This window comes from Microplitis demolitor, chromosome 10 (genome assembly GCF_026212275.2).
Source record: "Microplitis demolitor isolate Queensland-Clemson2020A chromosome 10, iyMicDemo2.1a, whole genome shotgun sequence".
NCBI lineage: Eukaryota > Metazoa > Arthropoda > Insecta > Hymenoptera > Braconidae > Microplitis > Microplitis demolitor.
In genome coordinates this window covers 7,946,908-7,965,836 of record NC_068554.1, presented here as the reverse complement: position 1 = coordinate 7,965,836, position 18,929 = coordinate 7,946,908, and the positions used below count along the sequence as shown (strand labels likewise).

Here is an 18,929-nt window from a genome sequence, read left to right as displayed (position 1 = left end):
TTTTGCTTCACAAATTCAACGTTTCTGGATAGAAATTGATAGAAATGGTAAAGATAGAGAGTTACATGAGCTTCAAATTCAACCAGTGACTTAATATTTAAAACATACCGGGAAAATATCAGAATCAGGGATAAGAAAATCTCATTTTTATGTTCTACACTCGAGTCAAAATTGATAAAGCGGTTTGAGTTTCCAAATCCTACTCGAGAGCAAGAAGGCTCGAATTATCTTTCCAGAACATGAAGATCCGTACATTAAAAAAATGATTTGAACCTAAACTTGGGAACTTCGTCCCCTTTTACAAAGTTTAAGTTCAAATTATCTTTTTAAAAAGATAAAATTAGCCTGCAGAGCCTAAATTCGTAGAGTAAGAAAGATTTTCATCAGATCGCGGACCGTTGGTAAAGGAAAAGAAGGCCATTAATTAAAAATGGCCATCATAATCTGAAAAAAATAAAATTCCACAAATAATTTTTTAGTAATAAATGTTTTATCGTTGGTTAAAAAAAAATAAATCTTAAATTATTAATAATAATAATTAAACATATGTGAGTAGTGTTCGAATAGAATAGTACCCTTCATACGCTACTTTTAGGACATCGAGGAGTTAAATAACATAATACATTCAGCGGCAAGTCCAACATCAAAAGAATTGAGGCTTTTGAGGCTTAAACTATTTTTTTTAATTTTGACTCTTGCAGTGTTTAATACAGCAGATATTTTTTTTTATGCTCAAAGAGCTACATCACGTAATTCTGTTATTATGATCAAGCTCGAAGAAAGCGAGAAGTTTAAGGGATGACTTACAAGATCAACCGTCGTTCATATTTTTTTATTTTTACTAGAAACACTAGAAATCCGAAATTTTCAAGAACTTCATACTTCAATAATTTTCATATATCGTAGCAATACGTTTCAAATATCTGGCATGAGTAAATCTATCATATTTAATTTTATGAATGACTTGGTGTTTATGCAAAAACCAAAAAATTGTAAAAGATTAATCAGGTCGAATAAAATCTTATTTGTCTGATGATACGATTAAATTTAATCAGAACTAATTATTCAAGTGTGATTGGGTCTGACTAATGTGATCATTATATCTGATAAAATATGCTGCTAGATTTATTCAGCTGTACCTGTATGTATTCGCACATAAAATTAAATTAGTGGTAATATAATTAAATCTAAAATTATCTTATTTGATCTAATTATGTTCAACCACCTACAATTATAACAACAATAGTAGTAAATAAAAGAATTTATACTTACAGAATTGATTATTAATGGAACCATATAAAATTCATTTATATATTTTTTCCTTCATTTTATTAAGTTCCTGGTGATTAAAATGCCGTTAAACATTAATTTATCTCAACGAACAATGACTTTCAGATTTTATATTTGCCAAATATTTTCTTTTTGTCCGTTGAAATTTCATTTAAAATTCTATCATTAAAAACTTCCTTTTTGTTAAAGTTTATCATCGCTACGATATTTTATGCATATATATATATATATATATATATATATATATATCAGAGTGGTCAAAAAAAAAATTTTTTTTCCTATCATCTCAAAAGTTTCTCTAAGGTATAAAAAATATCACGCCAAAGGCCAACTTGATATTTCAATTTTACGAGAAACTCAATCGTTTTTTGTTTTTCCATATAAATAGCGTCTGAAAATTTTTTTTTTCGTGTTCTTTAGTTCAAAACTAAAAAAAAAATTTTGATCTTATTTTGATGTACATATTTTTATAAGAAATTTAATTCTCTACAAAAAAGCTCTAAAATGGTTTTATCGTAATTCTGACGGGCAAAAAGTTATCGGACTTAGAATAATCACAACTAAGTGAATTCTAAGGATAGTTGTATCGCAATGGTTTGCAGTAATTGACATTACTTATAGATCATTTATTAAATTTTTATCATTCTGAAATAAATTTCAGCGTTCTGAAGTAATTTTTTAGTGATTGCAAGATTTATTTTTAAATTTATTAAACTATTTACAGTATAATAAACACATTTTTTTTTTAAATTATAAACGGTGAATTATGAATAATTTTTCAGAGCGAGCTAGTATTTACGTATGTATATCTAATTTCATTTTTTGCATATAGAAAAAAATAGATTATGTAATCAAATCTATCGTAATACAAAGTAATTATTAAAGTCATATCTGATGAAATTTTTTTTCGTTGCGGGTATTCAAAGCCCATTAACTTTTTATCTGTTAAATTATGATAAAACAATTTTGGAGTTTTTTTTTTGTAGAGAATTACATTTTCTATAAGAATATGTGCATCTCAATAGGAAAAAAAGTTTTTTCGTACTTTTAACTGAAATATACAAAAAAAAAAATTTCTTCACATGCTATTTATACGGAAAAACGAACGATGATTGAGCACCTGGTAGAATTGAAACATCACGCTGGCCTTTGACGAGAATTTTTTTTATACCTTAAAGAAATTTTTGAGATGATAGGACTTGAAAAAAAAAAAAATTTTTTTTTTTTGAATCACTCTAATATATGTATATTATGGCGTGCCATTTCAGGGCAACTTTTTTTTTTCAACACACTAACAGCTTCTATACTTGCAGGAGGGTAAAATAAGATACGTGTTAAAATTAGAGCCCTTAACATTAATATTAATAGGTGTCTCATCGCGATTTTCTATTTCCCATTTAAATAACATGGAAAAAAATACGATCTTTTTTGTAGACAATATTACTTCCCACAAGTTATTAACTCTGGAAATCGATCAGAACACTAATTTTATAAGAGCTTGACATTAAATCGAATATAACCAGAAAGTTATGCGAAATTTGAAAAAACTTTATCAAAGATAACTTGTGGGGAGTAATATTGTCTACAAAAAAGATCCTATGACATTTTGTGATAAGGTAGAAGTACCGTTTTTGGCCACTTTAGGACCAGTTTTGGTCACTTAGAAATTTTAAATAAAATAATTTTTAAAATACACAATAGCATAATTAATTTTTTAAATGTGTCTGAAGATACTTTTATCACACTATTACAATTAAATTTTTCTTTCATACGTTTTCATTATTTGAAATTAAGTATTAAATGTCCAAAAATGGAGCAGTGGCCACAAATGGTACTTCTACCCGAAGTCTAATAGTTTCGCCGGAAAAGTAAAGAAATCTTGAAAATTACTATGAATTTGAGTTTAAGCTCCAATAACTTTTGAACAGATGGATGTATCAAAAAATGACAAGAGACTTCGTTTATAGAGCATTTAATTCCCTACAAAGTTATGTCCTGAACTTATCTGTACAATGAGCCATTGCTGTGGTATAAAATTCCAAACTTGCAATTTTTTTTTCCATGCTATTTAAATGGGAAATAGAAAATCGTGATGAGACACCTATTAATATTAATTTTAAGGGCTCTAATTTTAACAGGTATCTTATTTTACCCTCCTGCAAGTATAGAAGCTGTTAATGTCTTGAAAAAAAAAAATTGGTCCTAAAATGGCATACTCTAATATATATGTATGTTATACTAATTAAAAAAAATCGACTATTTTGTTTTCATCGAGGACACACTCACAAGTTTCTGTAGGATGAAAGAAGGCGCCAGTTAAAATTTGAGCTCTTAACATTAATATTAAGTGCCCCCTGATTGCGATTTTCTGTTTCCCATTTAGATAACATAGGAAAAAAAAAAATAAGTTTGGAATTTTAAATCTCTGTAATGACGTATTGTACAAATAAGCCCAGGATATATTTTTGTAGGAAATTTAACGCTCTAGAAAAAAAGACATAATTTTTGGAAAAATTCATCTGTTGAAAATGTTTAATCTTAAAGTCAAATCTATCGTAAATTACAAGATCTTTTTATTTATCCGGCGAAACTATCAGACATCACAAAATGTCATAGGAGTGTTTTTTTAGAAAATTTTCATGTCCTACAAATTATCTCTAATAAAGTTTTTTAAAACTCCGCATTGTCGGCTCAAATTTTAATTGGCGTATTCTTTTATCCTACTAAAACTTTTGAGTGCCCTCGATAAAAATGAAATAATCGATTTTTTTAAATCATTTTAATATATATATATACATTTATATATTAGCTGTGGAAAACAAAAAAATAATTCTTTTTTTCTATACCTAGGGGCACATGTTATAATTTATAAAAGAAATAAAATTTTTGATACAAAATTTTTTTTTCTTATCTCAATATATTGCGGTGTTCCAATAAATAGAAAAATTGAAAATTATTTTCTGCCCAAAAAAACAACAGAAATATCGCCATTAATTAATGAAAAAAAATCTTATTTATTACTTATTATTGCACTTAGTGTACTTATAAGAAAAAAGACAATGAAAAAGGAAAATAAAGCTTAGTAGAAAATTTTCAATAGAACTAATAAAATAACTTCAAACATTTATTCATTTAATATTATATTGAGGTGACTTCGACGTAAATTTTGCTGTATTTCACAAAAATTATTTCAATCAATTGTATACCAAAACTGTCAATTAAATTCCGCAAATTCTGAATTTTTTCAATAAATCGGGCACCTCGAGATATTGGGATAAATTTTTTTTTTTTCAAAAAAATTTTTTATTTCAATTTCGCAGTGTTCCCTAGGAGCAATGAAAAAATTTTTTTTCGTTTTTCACTCCACTCTAATTCATATACACATAAATATTCATGCATAAAGTATTTGTTTCATGTCACTTTTTACTATTCATAAAATTTTTTTTATTTTATTGATTTTTTTAATGCATTTGTTTTATGTATTCTTTCTTTTAGTAATTTTTTTTTTCTTTTTTTTTTCTTTCTTTAATAAGAATAAGGATTAACAACAATTAATAACTATATATATATATATATATATATATATATTGTAATTTAATAATTTTATTGAATACATTTTTTATTACCTACTATTTTTTTTCTATTTAATTATTTTTTACTTCGGTTTTGTTTGATATATTGTGTGCGTAGTAAATTGTCATTGAACTATAGTATTTCATTCCAAAAGATCTTTTTCTCTTATTGATTTAAATATTATATTACTATTTCTTATAATTTGTTTCTTTAAAATTTAATAACAAGTATTATGTTTCAGACTCATAGCTGATACCATTTTTTATCTTTGTATTTGTGCATAAGTCCATGAGCTGAAGTAGCGAAATTTTCCGATTCGTTCATCATACGCGCAGTCCTTTCTTCTAGCTGTGATAATTTGTCGCCACGTTCCATGACCATTTGATGTGCCATGGCAACTTCACCAGTCGCCGTTGAAACTCGTTCGCGTAGTGCTTCAGGATTAGCATTAGGTCCTGGTATGTGCTTAGCTATTGTACGTGATGCACGTCCACTTGATTCGCCAACTTTAATGAGATTTAAACTTTTAATAATTGTCTTAGAGATAATGATAGTTTTAAAATTAGAAGTGAGAGTTAAAAACAATAATTATTAGCAAACCAATTGATAAGTTCAGTCAGCTTTGTAACGGACTCGATTCTTAGATCAGTCACTAAGCTGCGACTTTTTTTTTTATAACGAACGATGGAAATCTATAATTAGACTTTTTTTGAGTTGTTAATTACTTAAATTTATAAAATTATTATCGTAATGGATTAAATGCGAGTAATCGTTATTGTGTAGGCTGTCACTATGATTCAATAATCATCACTAGCCCTTTCATTGTCGACTCTGTTAATTGCATTTATTACTATCATGAGACAAGTTGATAGCCTTAAGTTTAGTAGTCAACATCTCGTGGACTCTATGTTAAATAACAATGTCTTTGGACTATTGTCATGGGTAGTATTAGAGGTGAGTAATAATACTCTAGCAAATTCGAATCATGTCAACGCGGTGAGTAACTCCGACTTATCGTGAATCACCGTAATTATTCCTGAATTACCGCCATTAATAGTAAAATCACGGTGAGCTTACACAATAATTCACTGCAAATCGACGAGATTTACAGTGAAATCACTGTGTTACGGCGATTCGAGGTAAAATTACGGTAATTTACTGTGAATCACGGTAAATCCGAACCGCTAGGATTCAGTAGTCTTGAATACGCTACTGTGGGCTTATGAGCACAAATGATGCTTAAAACACACTGAAACAAAATAATTGCAAATATACCAACCAGAAACACGACTACAATATGCCGACAAATTTATGATTATTAACTCTTATCGCGTTATATACTAGAAAAATATGAATACTATTTTTACCTTGATGTAAGTATGAGTCATATACATGCATACTAGGGTGTATCATTTCACAGCAACATTTTTTTTTTTAAGTGCATGGGAAAAAAAATCATAGTTCAACACAAAAAAAAATTTTCGCGCAAGAAAAAAAATTCAATGTCGATTACAGACCAAGCTCATTAAAAAAATCGATTTCCCGTTTAAATAACACGGGAAAATTTTATTTTCAACTTTGAGTATTTTTAACTCGTTAACTTATCAATAGATCGAATAGACTAACACATAATTTTGTAGGAAATTGTACGCGCTACAAAAAAGGTCTCTTATCATTTTTTGATAAATCTATTTGTTCAAAAATTATTGGAGTTAGAAGTTAAGCTCTAATAAATTTCGAGATCTTTTTACTTTTCCGGTGAAATTATCAGACTTATCACAAAATGTCATAGGATCTTTTTTATTGGAAACTTTATTGCCTGCAAATTATTTTTAGTAATGTTTTTTCAAATACCGCATTGTTTTAAAGTTATTTTTATTTTAATTTCAAGCTCTGAAAAAAGTCGTGTTCTGATCGATTTAAAGAGCTCAAAATTGAAATGAAAATAACTAGAAAACAATACGGAGTTTGAAACAATTTTATTCATTGGAATTTGTAGAGAATAACATTTTCAATAAAAAATATCTTATTACATTTTGTGGTAAGTCTGATAGTTTTACCAAAAGTAAAAAGATCTCGAAATTTACTAGAGCTTAACTTCGAACTCCAATAACTTTTGAACAGATAGAATTATCAAAAAATGATAAGAGACCTTTTTTGTAGCGCGTACAATTTCCTACAAAAATATGTGTTAGTCTATTCGATCTATTGATTAGTTAACGGGTTAAAAATACTCAAAGTTGAAAATAAAATGTTCCCGTGTTATTTAAACGGGAAATCGATTTTTTCAATGAGCTAGGTCTGTAATCGACATTGAATTTTTTTTCTTGCGCGAAAATTTTTTTTTGTGTTGGACTATGATTTTTTTTCCCATGCAATTAAAAAAAAAAATGTTGCTCTGAAATGACACACCCTAATGCATACCCTGTTAAGAAAATCTTATATACTCTAATAGATTCTCATAAATTTCCATAGAGATTTTATAAAAATGAATGAGTTCTATGAGAAGTCGTATAGTTAAGTACACCCGGGAAAAACGACTCATATATGACCATATATGGCCATATATTGACAATTTACATATATGGCCATAAATAGATATATATAGCTAAATATGACCATATATAGTGTTATATTTAAAAAAAATATTGATAAAATAATGAAAAAAAAAGAAATCTCATGACAGTCAGATGTCTTATGTATTCTAATAATCTCTGAAGTAGGTCATCATTTTTTTTTTTTTTTTTTTTTCGATGAAAAACCGTGGCGTTGGCTGGGCTCGATCCTGGGTCCTTTAGATTCAAAGTCTGGCGCGTTAACCACTGCACCGAGTGATGAAATTGAAATACAGAGTCTTTTTTATTTATTTAGATGCAGGTGAATGACCCTACATGACCACATATGATTCGTTTTTTCTGAAATTCTTCAAAATTACTTTGAATTTCAAGAAACTTTTGAAACCACATACATTTATAAATTCTTCTTTATAAGAAAAAATAGATTTCCGAGAAAAAAAACTTAGATCTAGTTAAATGTCATCAGAACAACAGAGATCGGAATTGTCCATAATTGCGATCTGTATTGATCAAAGTAGATGAATTCAAATTAATTCAGACTTTTGAGGATCTCTTTGATCTACAATTTTTGAAAAAATTTTGTGTCAAAGGGCTGCGTAAGATTTCACCCGTAGACAGAATACCCGTGAACGGAATACCCCCTGGACAATTGACCCGTAGGACTCTATTGAAACGGTTTGTGTGATGATGTGGCACATGGACGGAGAAAAAAGTCTGCCGTGTATACACAGATGGCGTTTATTACCTGCGTGTAGTCGGTAACTTACCATCTTATAATAGTTTGAATAAAAAATTGAAAATATTTAATAATTAATTTTATTTAAAACCGTACGATGGACGCTGGCGTTATAGGTCCAACCCATTTTATAATTTTTTGGTTACTTCAGTATTGGGTTTGAGGCAGGATGTGTTGGAGGTGCCTCATTGATGATTCCACCAACATATCTGGGATGAAACCTAATACTGCTTGATGTCTATTAAACTTTAAGCTTGCTAAAGATTATAAGTTGGTGAATTGACGCGACGAATTACACATTCTAACACGCGATATCTAATAATTGATCAGTTGTTAGGTAAAGAATAAAGTGTACATGAGCAAGGTAAAAAACTTAAAACAGTTTATGGTTCATCATCTTACATTATTTACAACATCAAGTCTTGTTTTTTAAGTTTTAACTTTGAACGAGATTGTGGTAATATCTATGGTTGGGAGATTTTGTCGTGGGACCTTTTGTCCGAGGATGTTTTGTCGCGCGGATCAAATGTCGTGTTGCCATTTCAAAGAGCTTTGAAATTTCCATAAAAATAAAAATTTCGAGTTTTTTCAGTTTCAAAACTTTCCGTTTTTTGTCTTGATCTTCGTAGACAAAAAATGGAAAACCAATATTTTTGTAGGTCTTACTTATATGTAGGATTTAGATCACTGTAGATCAAACTAATTTGTCATTGTCGCTATAATTATTAATGTTTGTTTTATAATAAAAATAAAAAGTAAGATAAACTAAATTAGATTCTATGTTATTTTTCTTATAAAATAATTTAATTTTTATATTTAGTTAAATAATTATTAGGGCCAAAACATATGTCAGCATCTTTCAAACAATGTAATATAAAAACAAAAAACAAAATTATCATTCATTTAAAATTACTAATTTTTTATTGTAACTATTGTTACAATCTGGCCTTAATTACATTTAAATAAAAATTCTATAAATTTTTTTTTTTTTAAGTCTTGAATTATTTATTCGCCACGGTGGGTGCATAAACGGTTCAACACTTCTTAGATTCATAAATAAATAAATAAATTGTTACTTTGTTGGCGATATTATTTTTATTCACTGCCAACAATTTAACGAAAATCTCTTACGATAAGAGAATCACCGTGGCTTGCGGATAGTCTAAACAGATGACAATGCATAAGACCCGGGCCATGATGATTCTCTCATAGGAAACCTGAGATGCAACGTTAACACTTTGATGAATGTACTTAGTCGAAGAACAGCAAAATCAGTTAGTTGATCGTGAAATCTCAAATACCACAAAACTCTGTACTAGTTAACTGACTGACTCTCCTGTCTCCTGGTTCAGAGGAATAAAACCTAAAATTCAACCTGAATACAAATCTTTTGTCTAAAGAACCTTAAAGGAGCGAGCGCTTACTAGCTGTTCCACCCTTCCTATACTTAGAGTGCTATTCAGCAGTTCGGGCTTCGTCACCACCTATAATATTATTCTTTATGCTTCATGGCCGATGAAGCAGGAGGTCAGAATGTGCAGTATAGTTCGGTCGCGGGATTCAAGATGTCATCGCGGGCCTCACCAAAGGTCGTCCGAGAATTAAATGTGAGGAAGTTCTTGTTGAGCCGTCGAGCTCATGTGTTATTGAGCTTTCGAGCTCATGTATTGTTGAGTTACCGAGCTCTTGTGTTGTTGAGCCTTTGAGCTCTGGTAGTTTAATCGACCAATTGGAATTACTTTCCCTTACGATGGAACCGAGTCTTCGGAGCTCGTCTTGTTCGCACTCAGAAGAGGCATCAAGAGATTATTTGGGCCGAGTTATGGGGCCCATAATTTTTATCATGGTAAGTCTATATAAATTACTCCATAAAATAAAGGAAGGATATATAAAAATAGTTATAAATATTAATACGTTCAGCGATAGCTATAATAATTTATTACACTTAATTTAAATTATAAATAACTAATCAAATTTTTCCCTTATTATTATTCGTATTTGTGACACAATTGCTCTTCGAAATCTACCTTATCGATAGATAAATTGCTGCTTCAAAATTTGATACCACTGTATAGTTAGATATAAAGTGTACTTGACCCAATGAATGGGTGCTATAAACTTTGACGGGAATAATCCTCCTTGGTATACAACTACATCAGGAAAAATATTGGACTGGTATATTTTGATACTGAAATTAACAACCTTTTAGGATAAAAATAGTATATCCGAAATATCTTGTCGATTTCGGTTCCGATCTATCCTTCTCTTTATGTGGCTGGCTGAAATCAATTAGTACACCCATAGGTTACCGATTGCATGCCGCGAACGGCTCGATAATTCAAACTTATAATTTAAAGTCGTCAAAATTAAACCTTGGACTTCACCGTGATTTTTCATGGAATTTTATAATTCCTGACGTCACTAAGCCGATTATAGGTGCAGACTTCTTAAGTCATTATGACATCGCAGAAACAAATATCATAGTAGTCGATGGTAATTCTGTGCATATAGAATTACTAAGAGAATTACCAAGAGAATTCCAAAGCAAGATGCCTGGCTCCAGATAAGCTTAAAATTGCTGAAGCCGTGTTCCAAAAAACGATCGAGGAAGGTATTTGCAGACCACCCGACAGCGCCTGGGCTTCACCATTTAGCGCAGAAGAAGTTTGGAGAATAGAGTTTGTGCGATGAATATGGGCTCGTAATAAATGTGACCGAAATTCTACTTCGAACTACCAGAAATAATATTTCTTGGCCATCTAATTATTAACGATGGAATCATACTGTTACCGGAAAAGAGGCGATTGTCAATCTCGAGTATCCTATTACCGTAAAAGCTCTTTGTCAATTTCTCAGCACTGTGAATTTCTACAGAAAGTTCATGAAGAATGTTGCAGAAATTCTAGCACCGTTAAATAAAATTTTGGAAGGACCAAAAGTCAAAGGCCTTCATCTAGTCAACTGGACGACTGAAGTTCAAAAGTCTTTCAAGTCAGCTCTCGCGGATGCTACTTTGTTAGTACACACTAAAATCGATGCCGACTGGGCAATATTTACCGACACATCTGAAATAGGAATTGGAGATGTATTACAACAAGAAGTGGATAACAGCTGGCGACCACTAGAATTTTTCAGTCGAAAAGTGTCCCCGTCGATTCAAAAATTGTCGACGTATGACCACAAGTCAAAGACCATCTACGAGGCTGTTAAATACTTTCGGCACATCTTCGAAGGCCGACATGTTACGATCTACATTGCTCACAAGGCACTTAAACACGTATACTAACAGCGCACCGAAATAGCATCGCCTTAGCAATTTCGTCGGCTCGATTTTATCGGTCGGTTCACTACCGATATCCGACATGTGTAGGGCACCGACAATATTGTCACTCACACATTGTCACATGTCAAAGCAGTATCTACTGCTATCACGTCGCAAGTACTTGCCGACGCTCAACAAAACGACGATGAACTTAAGCAGTTGTTACGCCAAACAACTGCCTTGAATTTGAAGACAATTCAACTCGATAATGGACCTGCATTATATTGTGACACCGTGTCAGGTACAGTGCGTTTATATGTTCTAGGCCCTCTGAGGCGGAAAGTTTCGTTCGTTACACACGGCCACTCGCCCTGGAATCAAAGGTTGACTGAAAATTGATTTCAAACGATACGTCTAGTCGTCGATTAATGTAGAGGCCGTCGATTACTAGCAGAGCGATTCAAGGATATACACATTGACTTAGTGTCTTCAAAGACGTCAAGAGGTTTTAATCAATACTTGAGTATCATCGACCGATTTACGACGTTTCCTGATGATGTCCCGTTATCGAATGGAGCTGTAGAGACGATAGTACATGCAGTATCGCTGCACAGTATTTCACGCCACGGAGTACTGAAACGTATAACCTCGGGCCAAGGTCCGGAATTCGAATCTTCATTATTTCAAGTGTTATTAAAATTTCATGAAATAAAATACCTACATACTACGCCGAATCACCCACAAGCAAATGGTCTCGTCGATAGTTTACGTCGTCAGCTAAAATCAGCATTTTTGTGTTATTGAGAGTCATGGTATGACGCACTACCAGCCATTTTACTCGGCTTACGCACTGCTTGGAAAGATGGCACACAGACGACACCGGCTGAATTAGTATATGGTGAGCCTATCCGTTTACCTGGTGAGTCACTTACTCCCACTAACAAAACTACGCCTCATGACATTGTCAATACTCTAAAACGTCATTTTTACTCATTGGTACTGGCCGAAATGTCGCGTCATAGCAACCATTCTGTTTTCTGTTTTAGGAACCTTAGTATTTGCAGCCACGTATTAATACGCAACGACCATGTTGGATCATCATTCTCGCCACTGTATGAAGGCCCATATTGTATAATAAATCGACATGATAAATATATATAAGTACTTCATTGTCGATTTTGAAGGACGACAAATTGGCATTTCAGTGGACAGGTGGAATCCGGGTTGCAAGGCGAATTCAGTCGACAAGATGACAGCAAATTCCCGGCCGAACAATAGCACAGTAACCGAGACTCAAAAATGCCAAGTCTGCTTTAATATTTAAAAAATTCATGCAATTCACATATTTTTTTTTTAAATAAAAGTTTTTTTTACAAGTAAAAATTTACTATTTTATTATATTCATTCATTTGCTTATTTATTTATACATATCATTTGTAAGTACTCCATTATTTTAAATATCGTGTATTAAATTTAAAAAAAAACGAAGGGAATTCTGTAGCGTTGCTACCGGGCGAAGCGATCGATAAATTTCGTCAATCTACGTCGAACATCGATTTTTCCGCTGGACTGCGTACACGAATCTATGCATTTCCTATTGTATTCTTAATTTGACTGTGTTACATTCGTTCGTTAAATAAAATATTTATTTAACATAATTAGTTGGTTCAATCGATTTATTATATAATATTACCCCAATCACTGAATATATATACATACATACATAAAGTTTTTAACGAATGGTATTTTTGAACCCACTCAACCAACTATGATAGGTTATGACAAAATTTCTTGAAAAATCGACGATGAGGACAAATACAATAGCTAGATTTCAGAAAAATCTACCTGAAAATCGAGAAGTTTCATTATTAATATTCAAGGGTCGCTTAAAAACATCCAAACAGTCTAAGATCCGAACCTAAATCGACCTTCACTGAGCTGATAATAGAATAAACTTTATTTTACAATAAATTTAGTATATAAGAAAATATATTATAAATGGGTTTGCCAAAAAAATCCTGGACAGAATATTATAACGTAAACCTGGGTTGCATACCATTAATTTATAAAATAAATTTTACCCAGAGAAATAATATTTTAAGTACTGTTGTAAAAAAAGGAGCTACATACGCTATCCTTGTCTAATCTCCTAAGGAATTCACTCGACGCGTCTTAGTACATATGCACCCAAATGCTGTGACGGACGCCGAATATATTCAACTTATTATAACAATAACTCAGGTTCAATTATTTATGAAACAAATACCGCGTTCAACTCTACTGAAGGACCAGCGATAGCCGATGCAACAAATGATGACACAATTGACTTACCAGCGTTAATGATAATTTACTTCTGGAACTATTTAACCATAAACAATGCTCAAACTATACTTTTTACTTAATATAATAAGATACTAATTATCCAAATTAAACAAACTTTAACTATGTAATTATTTTACTACGGCATCTGGGCCAGAACAATTTACTCAAAAATAACCACAGACAACAACACGTCCTATCTTTACAATATCCCGGTCCTCTCTGATTATTTTTCGTTGATTTTTCCGAGGGAGGGGTATCACTACCGTGTTATCCCCTCTCATGACCTCGGACCCGAAATTTTCAATTCAAATAAAATATGTAAATTCATTAAACGACCTAAGTTATGTTATCATAATAAATTAAATAATATTTTCTATTTATAAACATAAGCATAATAATTATTAACCCTTTAAACAATAAAATAAAAATTATTTCAGTGCACCACGTGGCTGGAGAAAAATATTTTTTATCCCCACTATATCGACTTACTCTCCTTTCGGTCGATATTCTTATCTATAATATACACGCACGTGTGCTACTAACTGAAATGAAAATATCGATTAAGTACATAATATTCAGAATAATTATCAAAACATATATATAAACATAATAAACAATTATATCAATAAATTTATAATGAAATCATACTAAAATAATCTATCAAAATAATATAAATATTTAAATAATAATAAATTATAATAAATAAATGCGCTTGATTTGAGCTAGGAGGTGTTGTTAAATTCACGGCGAGATGGAAAAGCGCGTGCAGCGATTCACGTTTGAATCGCTACGTGTCAATATTTTTAATCATTTTTTGAAAAATGATTTTCCATTAGATGTTGCAACATCAAGATAATAACAAAATTTTTTCCAGACTTAAAGTATAAAACATATAGAATGTGCAGATATTGGTTTGTCTATTATTTACGTGGACGAACTGCTGGGTTGCCAGGTATAAACAGGTATAAAATAACGTGCACTATTTACTATATGGAGGGTAGTAGAAGTACCTCTACCCTCCATAGTTTACGTACCGAGCATGCGCACTTTCTTATATTGAGGGTCCCATCAGACACGACTGCAATTTTGGGTCCTTTATTACTACACAGTATACTTACCTCGGATCATTCTGTCACTCATTTCCATATGCGTTGAAATTTAAATCTTTAAAATTTGCAAACCTCTATTAGGACCAAATTTCTTGCAGACAACCATATATCAACGTGTTTGCAATAAAACAGCGCTTATGTTGATATAAAATTTTTTCCATTATCCAGTCAAGTGAAAGTAACTGGAATCGACATACCTGTTTATACCTGGCAACCCAGTAGTCTGTCCAGGTAAATAATGGTCTACCCAACGTCTGCACATTCTATATGGTTAATACTTTAAGGCAGGATAAAATTATCTTATTATCTTGATGTTGCAATATTGAATGAAAACTCATTTTTTAAAAAATAATTAAAAATATTTTGTCCAGTATTGCACGACTCATGATGCGAAGCATCAAAGAGCGCTTTACGATCGAAAAATTTTGTTCGCCTCATTTTGGCAGCTATTTTATTATTATAGCCTTGTTAGTTCACGGAATCAAGATATTTTGCATACTATTGTCGAGATAATTTAATGGATATTAATTCCAAACTTTTTAAAAATTGATTTACTGCAATAGAATCGGAAAAAAACCCCAAAATAGGTCAAAAAATTTTCCTGTCCGTCATGGATAAAACCCCGGAAACACTATAACTTGTGAAAAAATCCATTATTTGAGTTAAATTTGTTTTTAAAAAATTCTAATCGACGATTGTAGGTCACTGAATGCGAATGATTAATTAATTCAGTGTCGTTTAATTACAATTAATAAAAAACGAAAACTACAAGACTGTATATCTATATATATCCATGTAAAATTAACATGGATGGTGATATATCAATATCTATAGATATTATGTACATTTTATTTCACCAGGGACGCCTGTGCATCACTTTCCTAGTACAGCTGTTTTTTTTTTAAATTGAAAATTTTTTATTCTTTGTTTTGCACGACTCATGTGTTTTTTTTTGTTTCGTTTTTTTTTTAATTTAATTCTCTTTTTTTTTTATTTGTTTTTATTTATATATATATATATTTTTTTTATTATTAATCGAGATATTTTAAGAAAATTCTTTTATAATTATAAAAAATTACTAATGTAATTAAAAAAAAAAAAAAAAAAACAACAAATTTTAAATATTTTTAATTTATTCGTGCTTCCCGCCATTTTTTTGTTATTATGATATTATTTCATAATAAATGAGCATTATGAGTCGTGCACTTTTGGATTTTCTAAATTTTTTTTATGCAAACTCATTTTTAATAAACTTTCTAATATATTAAATTTATTACGAAATAAGTTTTATTCTATTATCAGCTCGGTGAAGGTCGATTTAGGTTCAGATCTTCTACTAAAAATGACAATACTTGGAAACAATCAAAATTCTTAAGCGACGTTTAAATATTTACATTTTAGGCTTAAATTGTTTGCGTAGTCATGATTTAACTAATATCAACTATAGTTGCCACGATAAAGGAGAAATTTAGAACAATAAAATCCGAATTCCGATCATTTTTTATATTTTCAAAATTTGTGAACGGCCTCTTGAAAATTTTTTATCGAGCTGATTTTTGGATAAGCTTCTTAAAACATCTTCAACCAACAAATTTCCATAAGAGACTCAGAAAAAATTGTCTTTTCTTTGGGTCACCCTAGCATACACTCATAGAGATTCTTACTTTTTAGTACTACATAAGTATTTTACGGGCATATTATTGTGTTGTGGTTTTAAGAAGATACAATCATGTCCCAAGTTTAAGAAAATACATATGAAAAATTTGTATCACTTGGTAGCTAATATTTTGAGTTATTCGGAATAAATGAAGTAAATTGTTATTTTTCTTATTATTAATCACCAATATCTTTTGAAATAATGAATTAATTTTGACTTTCAACGTGACAATCGACGCAGTTTTTTAATCACTAATGCTCAAAAAACCACCGTCATCAATGAGTTCAACCACTTAGATTTTATTAGAAAAAAACACTTTTTTGCAATTCTTTCGACTATGGTTTCTCTTGAAAAAATCCGTTTATCCGTTTAAAAGTTACAGAATATTTACATACATGCGTACGTACATACGCACATACACGGATTCAGACATTATCTGTGAATTAGTCAGAATAGCTTCTTAGAATCTTAAAACATCAAGATTTGTTAGAAATTCCATTTTCGAAAATCGGACCAAAACCAGTAACTTCCTTTTTTTTTTAAATTTTCAATTTTATTAGCGGGAAGATAAGAAAGCTGCTGAAATTTTCAAATGCTTTTTAATCGCCAAATAATACTTGAATTTCTGGTTTACCTGTAAATTTGAAATATTATCATTCCAAAATGGTTTTAACACTTTTTGATCGTAAAGGTCAGTTTAAAGGATTCAGGTTATGGTGAATTTGAAGTTTTATACTTTCTTATTTTGAATTACTTTAAAAATTTTCATGCTGAAAAGATATTCAATCAGATTCAAGGACAGTTGAAATTTTTCAATCATTTTTTTTAATAGTAAAAAGAACCATAGAAAATGATTAAAAATTTTTTAATCTTCTTGAATCAGATTAAATCCTCATTTGGCACTAAAAAGTATTCAAAGTGATCTAAGTTAGTGAAGTTTAAATACTTTTGAATTGTCCACAACGATTAAAAGACATTCAAAGTAATTCAAAATTATAAAATCTCTAAATTTTTAGTTTTACCTTAACGATTAGAAAGTATTCAAAACGATTTAAAATGATAATGTTTAAATACTTTTAAATTCAAGTTTTTAATTCAAAACAACACAAAGCGATTCAAAACAGGGAATTGAAGTACTTTTGAATTCACCATAACAATCAGAAGATATTCAAAAGAATTAAAAATTTTGATTTAAAAGTATTCAAGGCGATAAAAATTGAATATTTTTAAAATTTACTTTTACGATTAAAAACTATTCAGAGCGATTTATAGTCATGAAATCTGAATGGAGTTAAACTCACCTCAACGATTAGAAAGTATTGAAGCGTTTTGAATCTCCCGGTAAATTAGGAATAAGATAACTATTTAGCGTTACAAAGAAACTGAAGAGTATTGAAAAAATCAATTCGCTTCGAACTGTTTTGAATTTTCTGGTGAATCTAAAAGCTCGAGTATTATTGGGTGATTAAAAGAATTTAAAAACATAAATTCTATTACCTTTTCAACTTCCCGCTAATAAAACTGAATTTGAAAAAAAAAGAAAGCTATTGATTCCGGTCCGATTTTCGGAAAATAAGTTTGTAACAGATATCGACATTTTGAGATCCTAGGAAGCTATTCTGACTAAATTCGTGGTGACGTCCTTATGTATGCATGTGTATACGTCCGTATGTATGTAAATATTTTATAGCCTTGGAACGAATTAACCAATTCAGATTGTTTAGGTAGCGTTTAAAGGGGCATATAAATTTCTACAATCTATAAAGATTTAAGCTTAGTTAGTACAGTATGTTCCGAGATATTTGAAAAAAAACCAAACTTTTGAAATGCTTTTTTCGGAGAATTTCTAACTTACTTCATAGATTAATTTCAAAATTTCATTAGCTCTAGAACTCTATAAGCCGCGCTGAATGCCATCTCAACCATCAAAATTGAATCATTTGTTCAAGAGATATCAACAACGAAAAATTTCAAAAAAGGGTTTTTTTTTTTCGAATAAATTCGAAAACGTTTGCTCCTTGAGCTTGAAAACGCCAAGAAGTTTCGGGGCTGGTTCACAGGTTAACCGTTTTTCATATTTTTATTAATTGTTTCGAACCCCTCAATGACGGGACATTACAAGCGGTTTGTCCGAATTCAATACACCAAAAACTTAACAACCACTATCAACATTGAGAAAGAAAAAGAGTAAACCACTAAATTATCCCTTTGTGAATGTTGTCTCCTTGTCATACTGCGGAAGAAGAATACTGGTGCGTGATTACCGACTGCGGAATTCGTTCACAGTTGTAATTATAACAATTTCAAGGCAGCATCTACTGGGCGCACTAGTCACAGTTTTAAATTCGATCATAGGCAGTGTGATGCATTCACTTTATATTTTCCTTGTCTCGTGACAAGAAGT

General features: G+C 30.7%; 1 protein-coding gene across 11 annotated transcripts in view; it reads right to left on the bottom strand.

Moving 5' to 3' along the window:
* Positions 1 to 4,910: 4,910 nt before the first annotated feature.
* LOC103577291 (syntaxin-binding protein 5) overlaps positions 4,911 to 18,929 on the bottom strand; it is a 245,942-nt gene continuing 231,923 nt past the window's right edge. For all 11 annotated transcript variants that reach the window (XM_053742555.1, XM_053742554.1, XM_053742559.1 and 8 more), the window contains one exon: positions 4,911 to 5,369. In XM_053742555.1, coding sequence (XP_053598530.1) covers positions 5,107 to 5,369 — 263 coding nt within the window. In that variant the 3' untranslated portion in view covers positions 4,911 to 5,106. The remainder of the gene's footprint in view (positions 5,370 to 18,929) is intronic.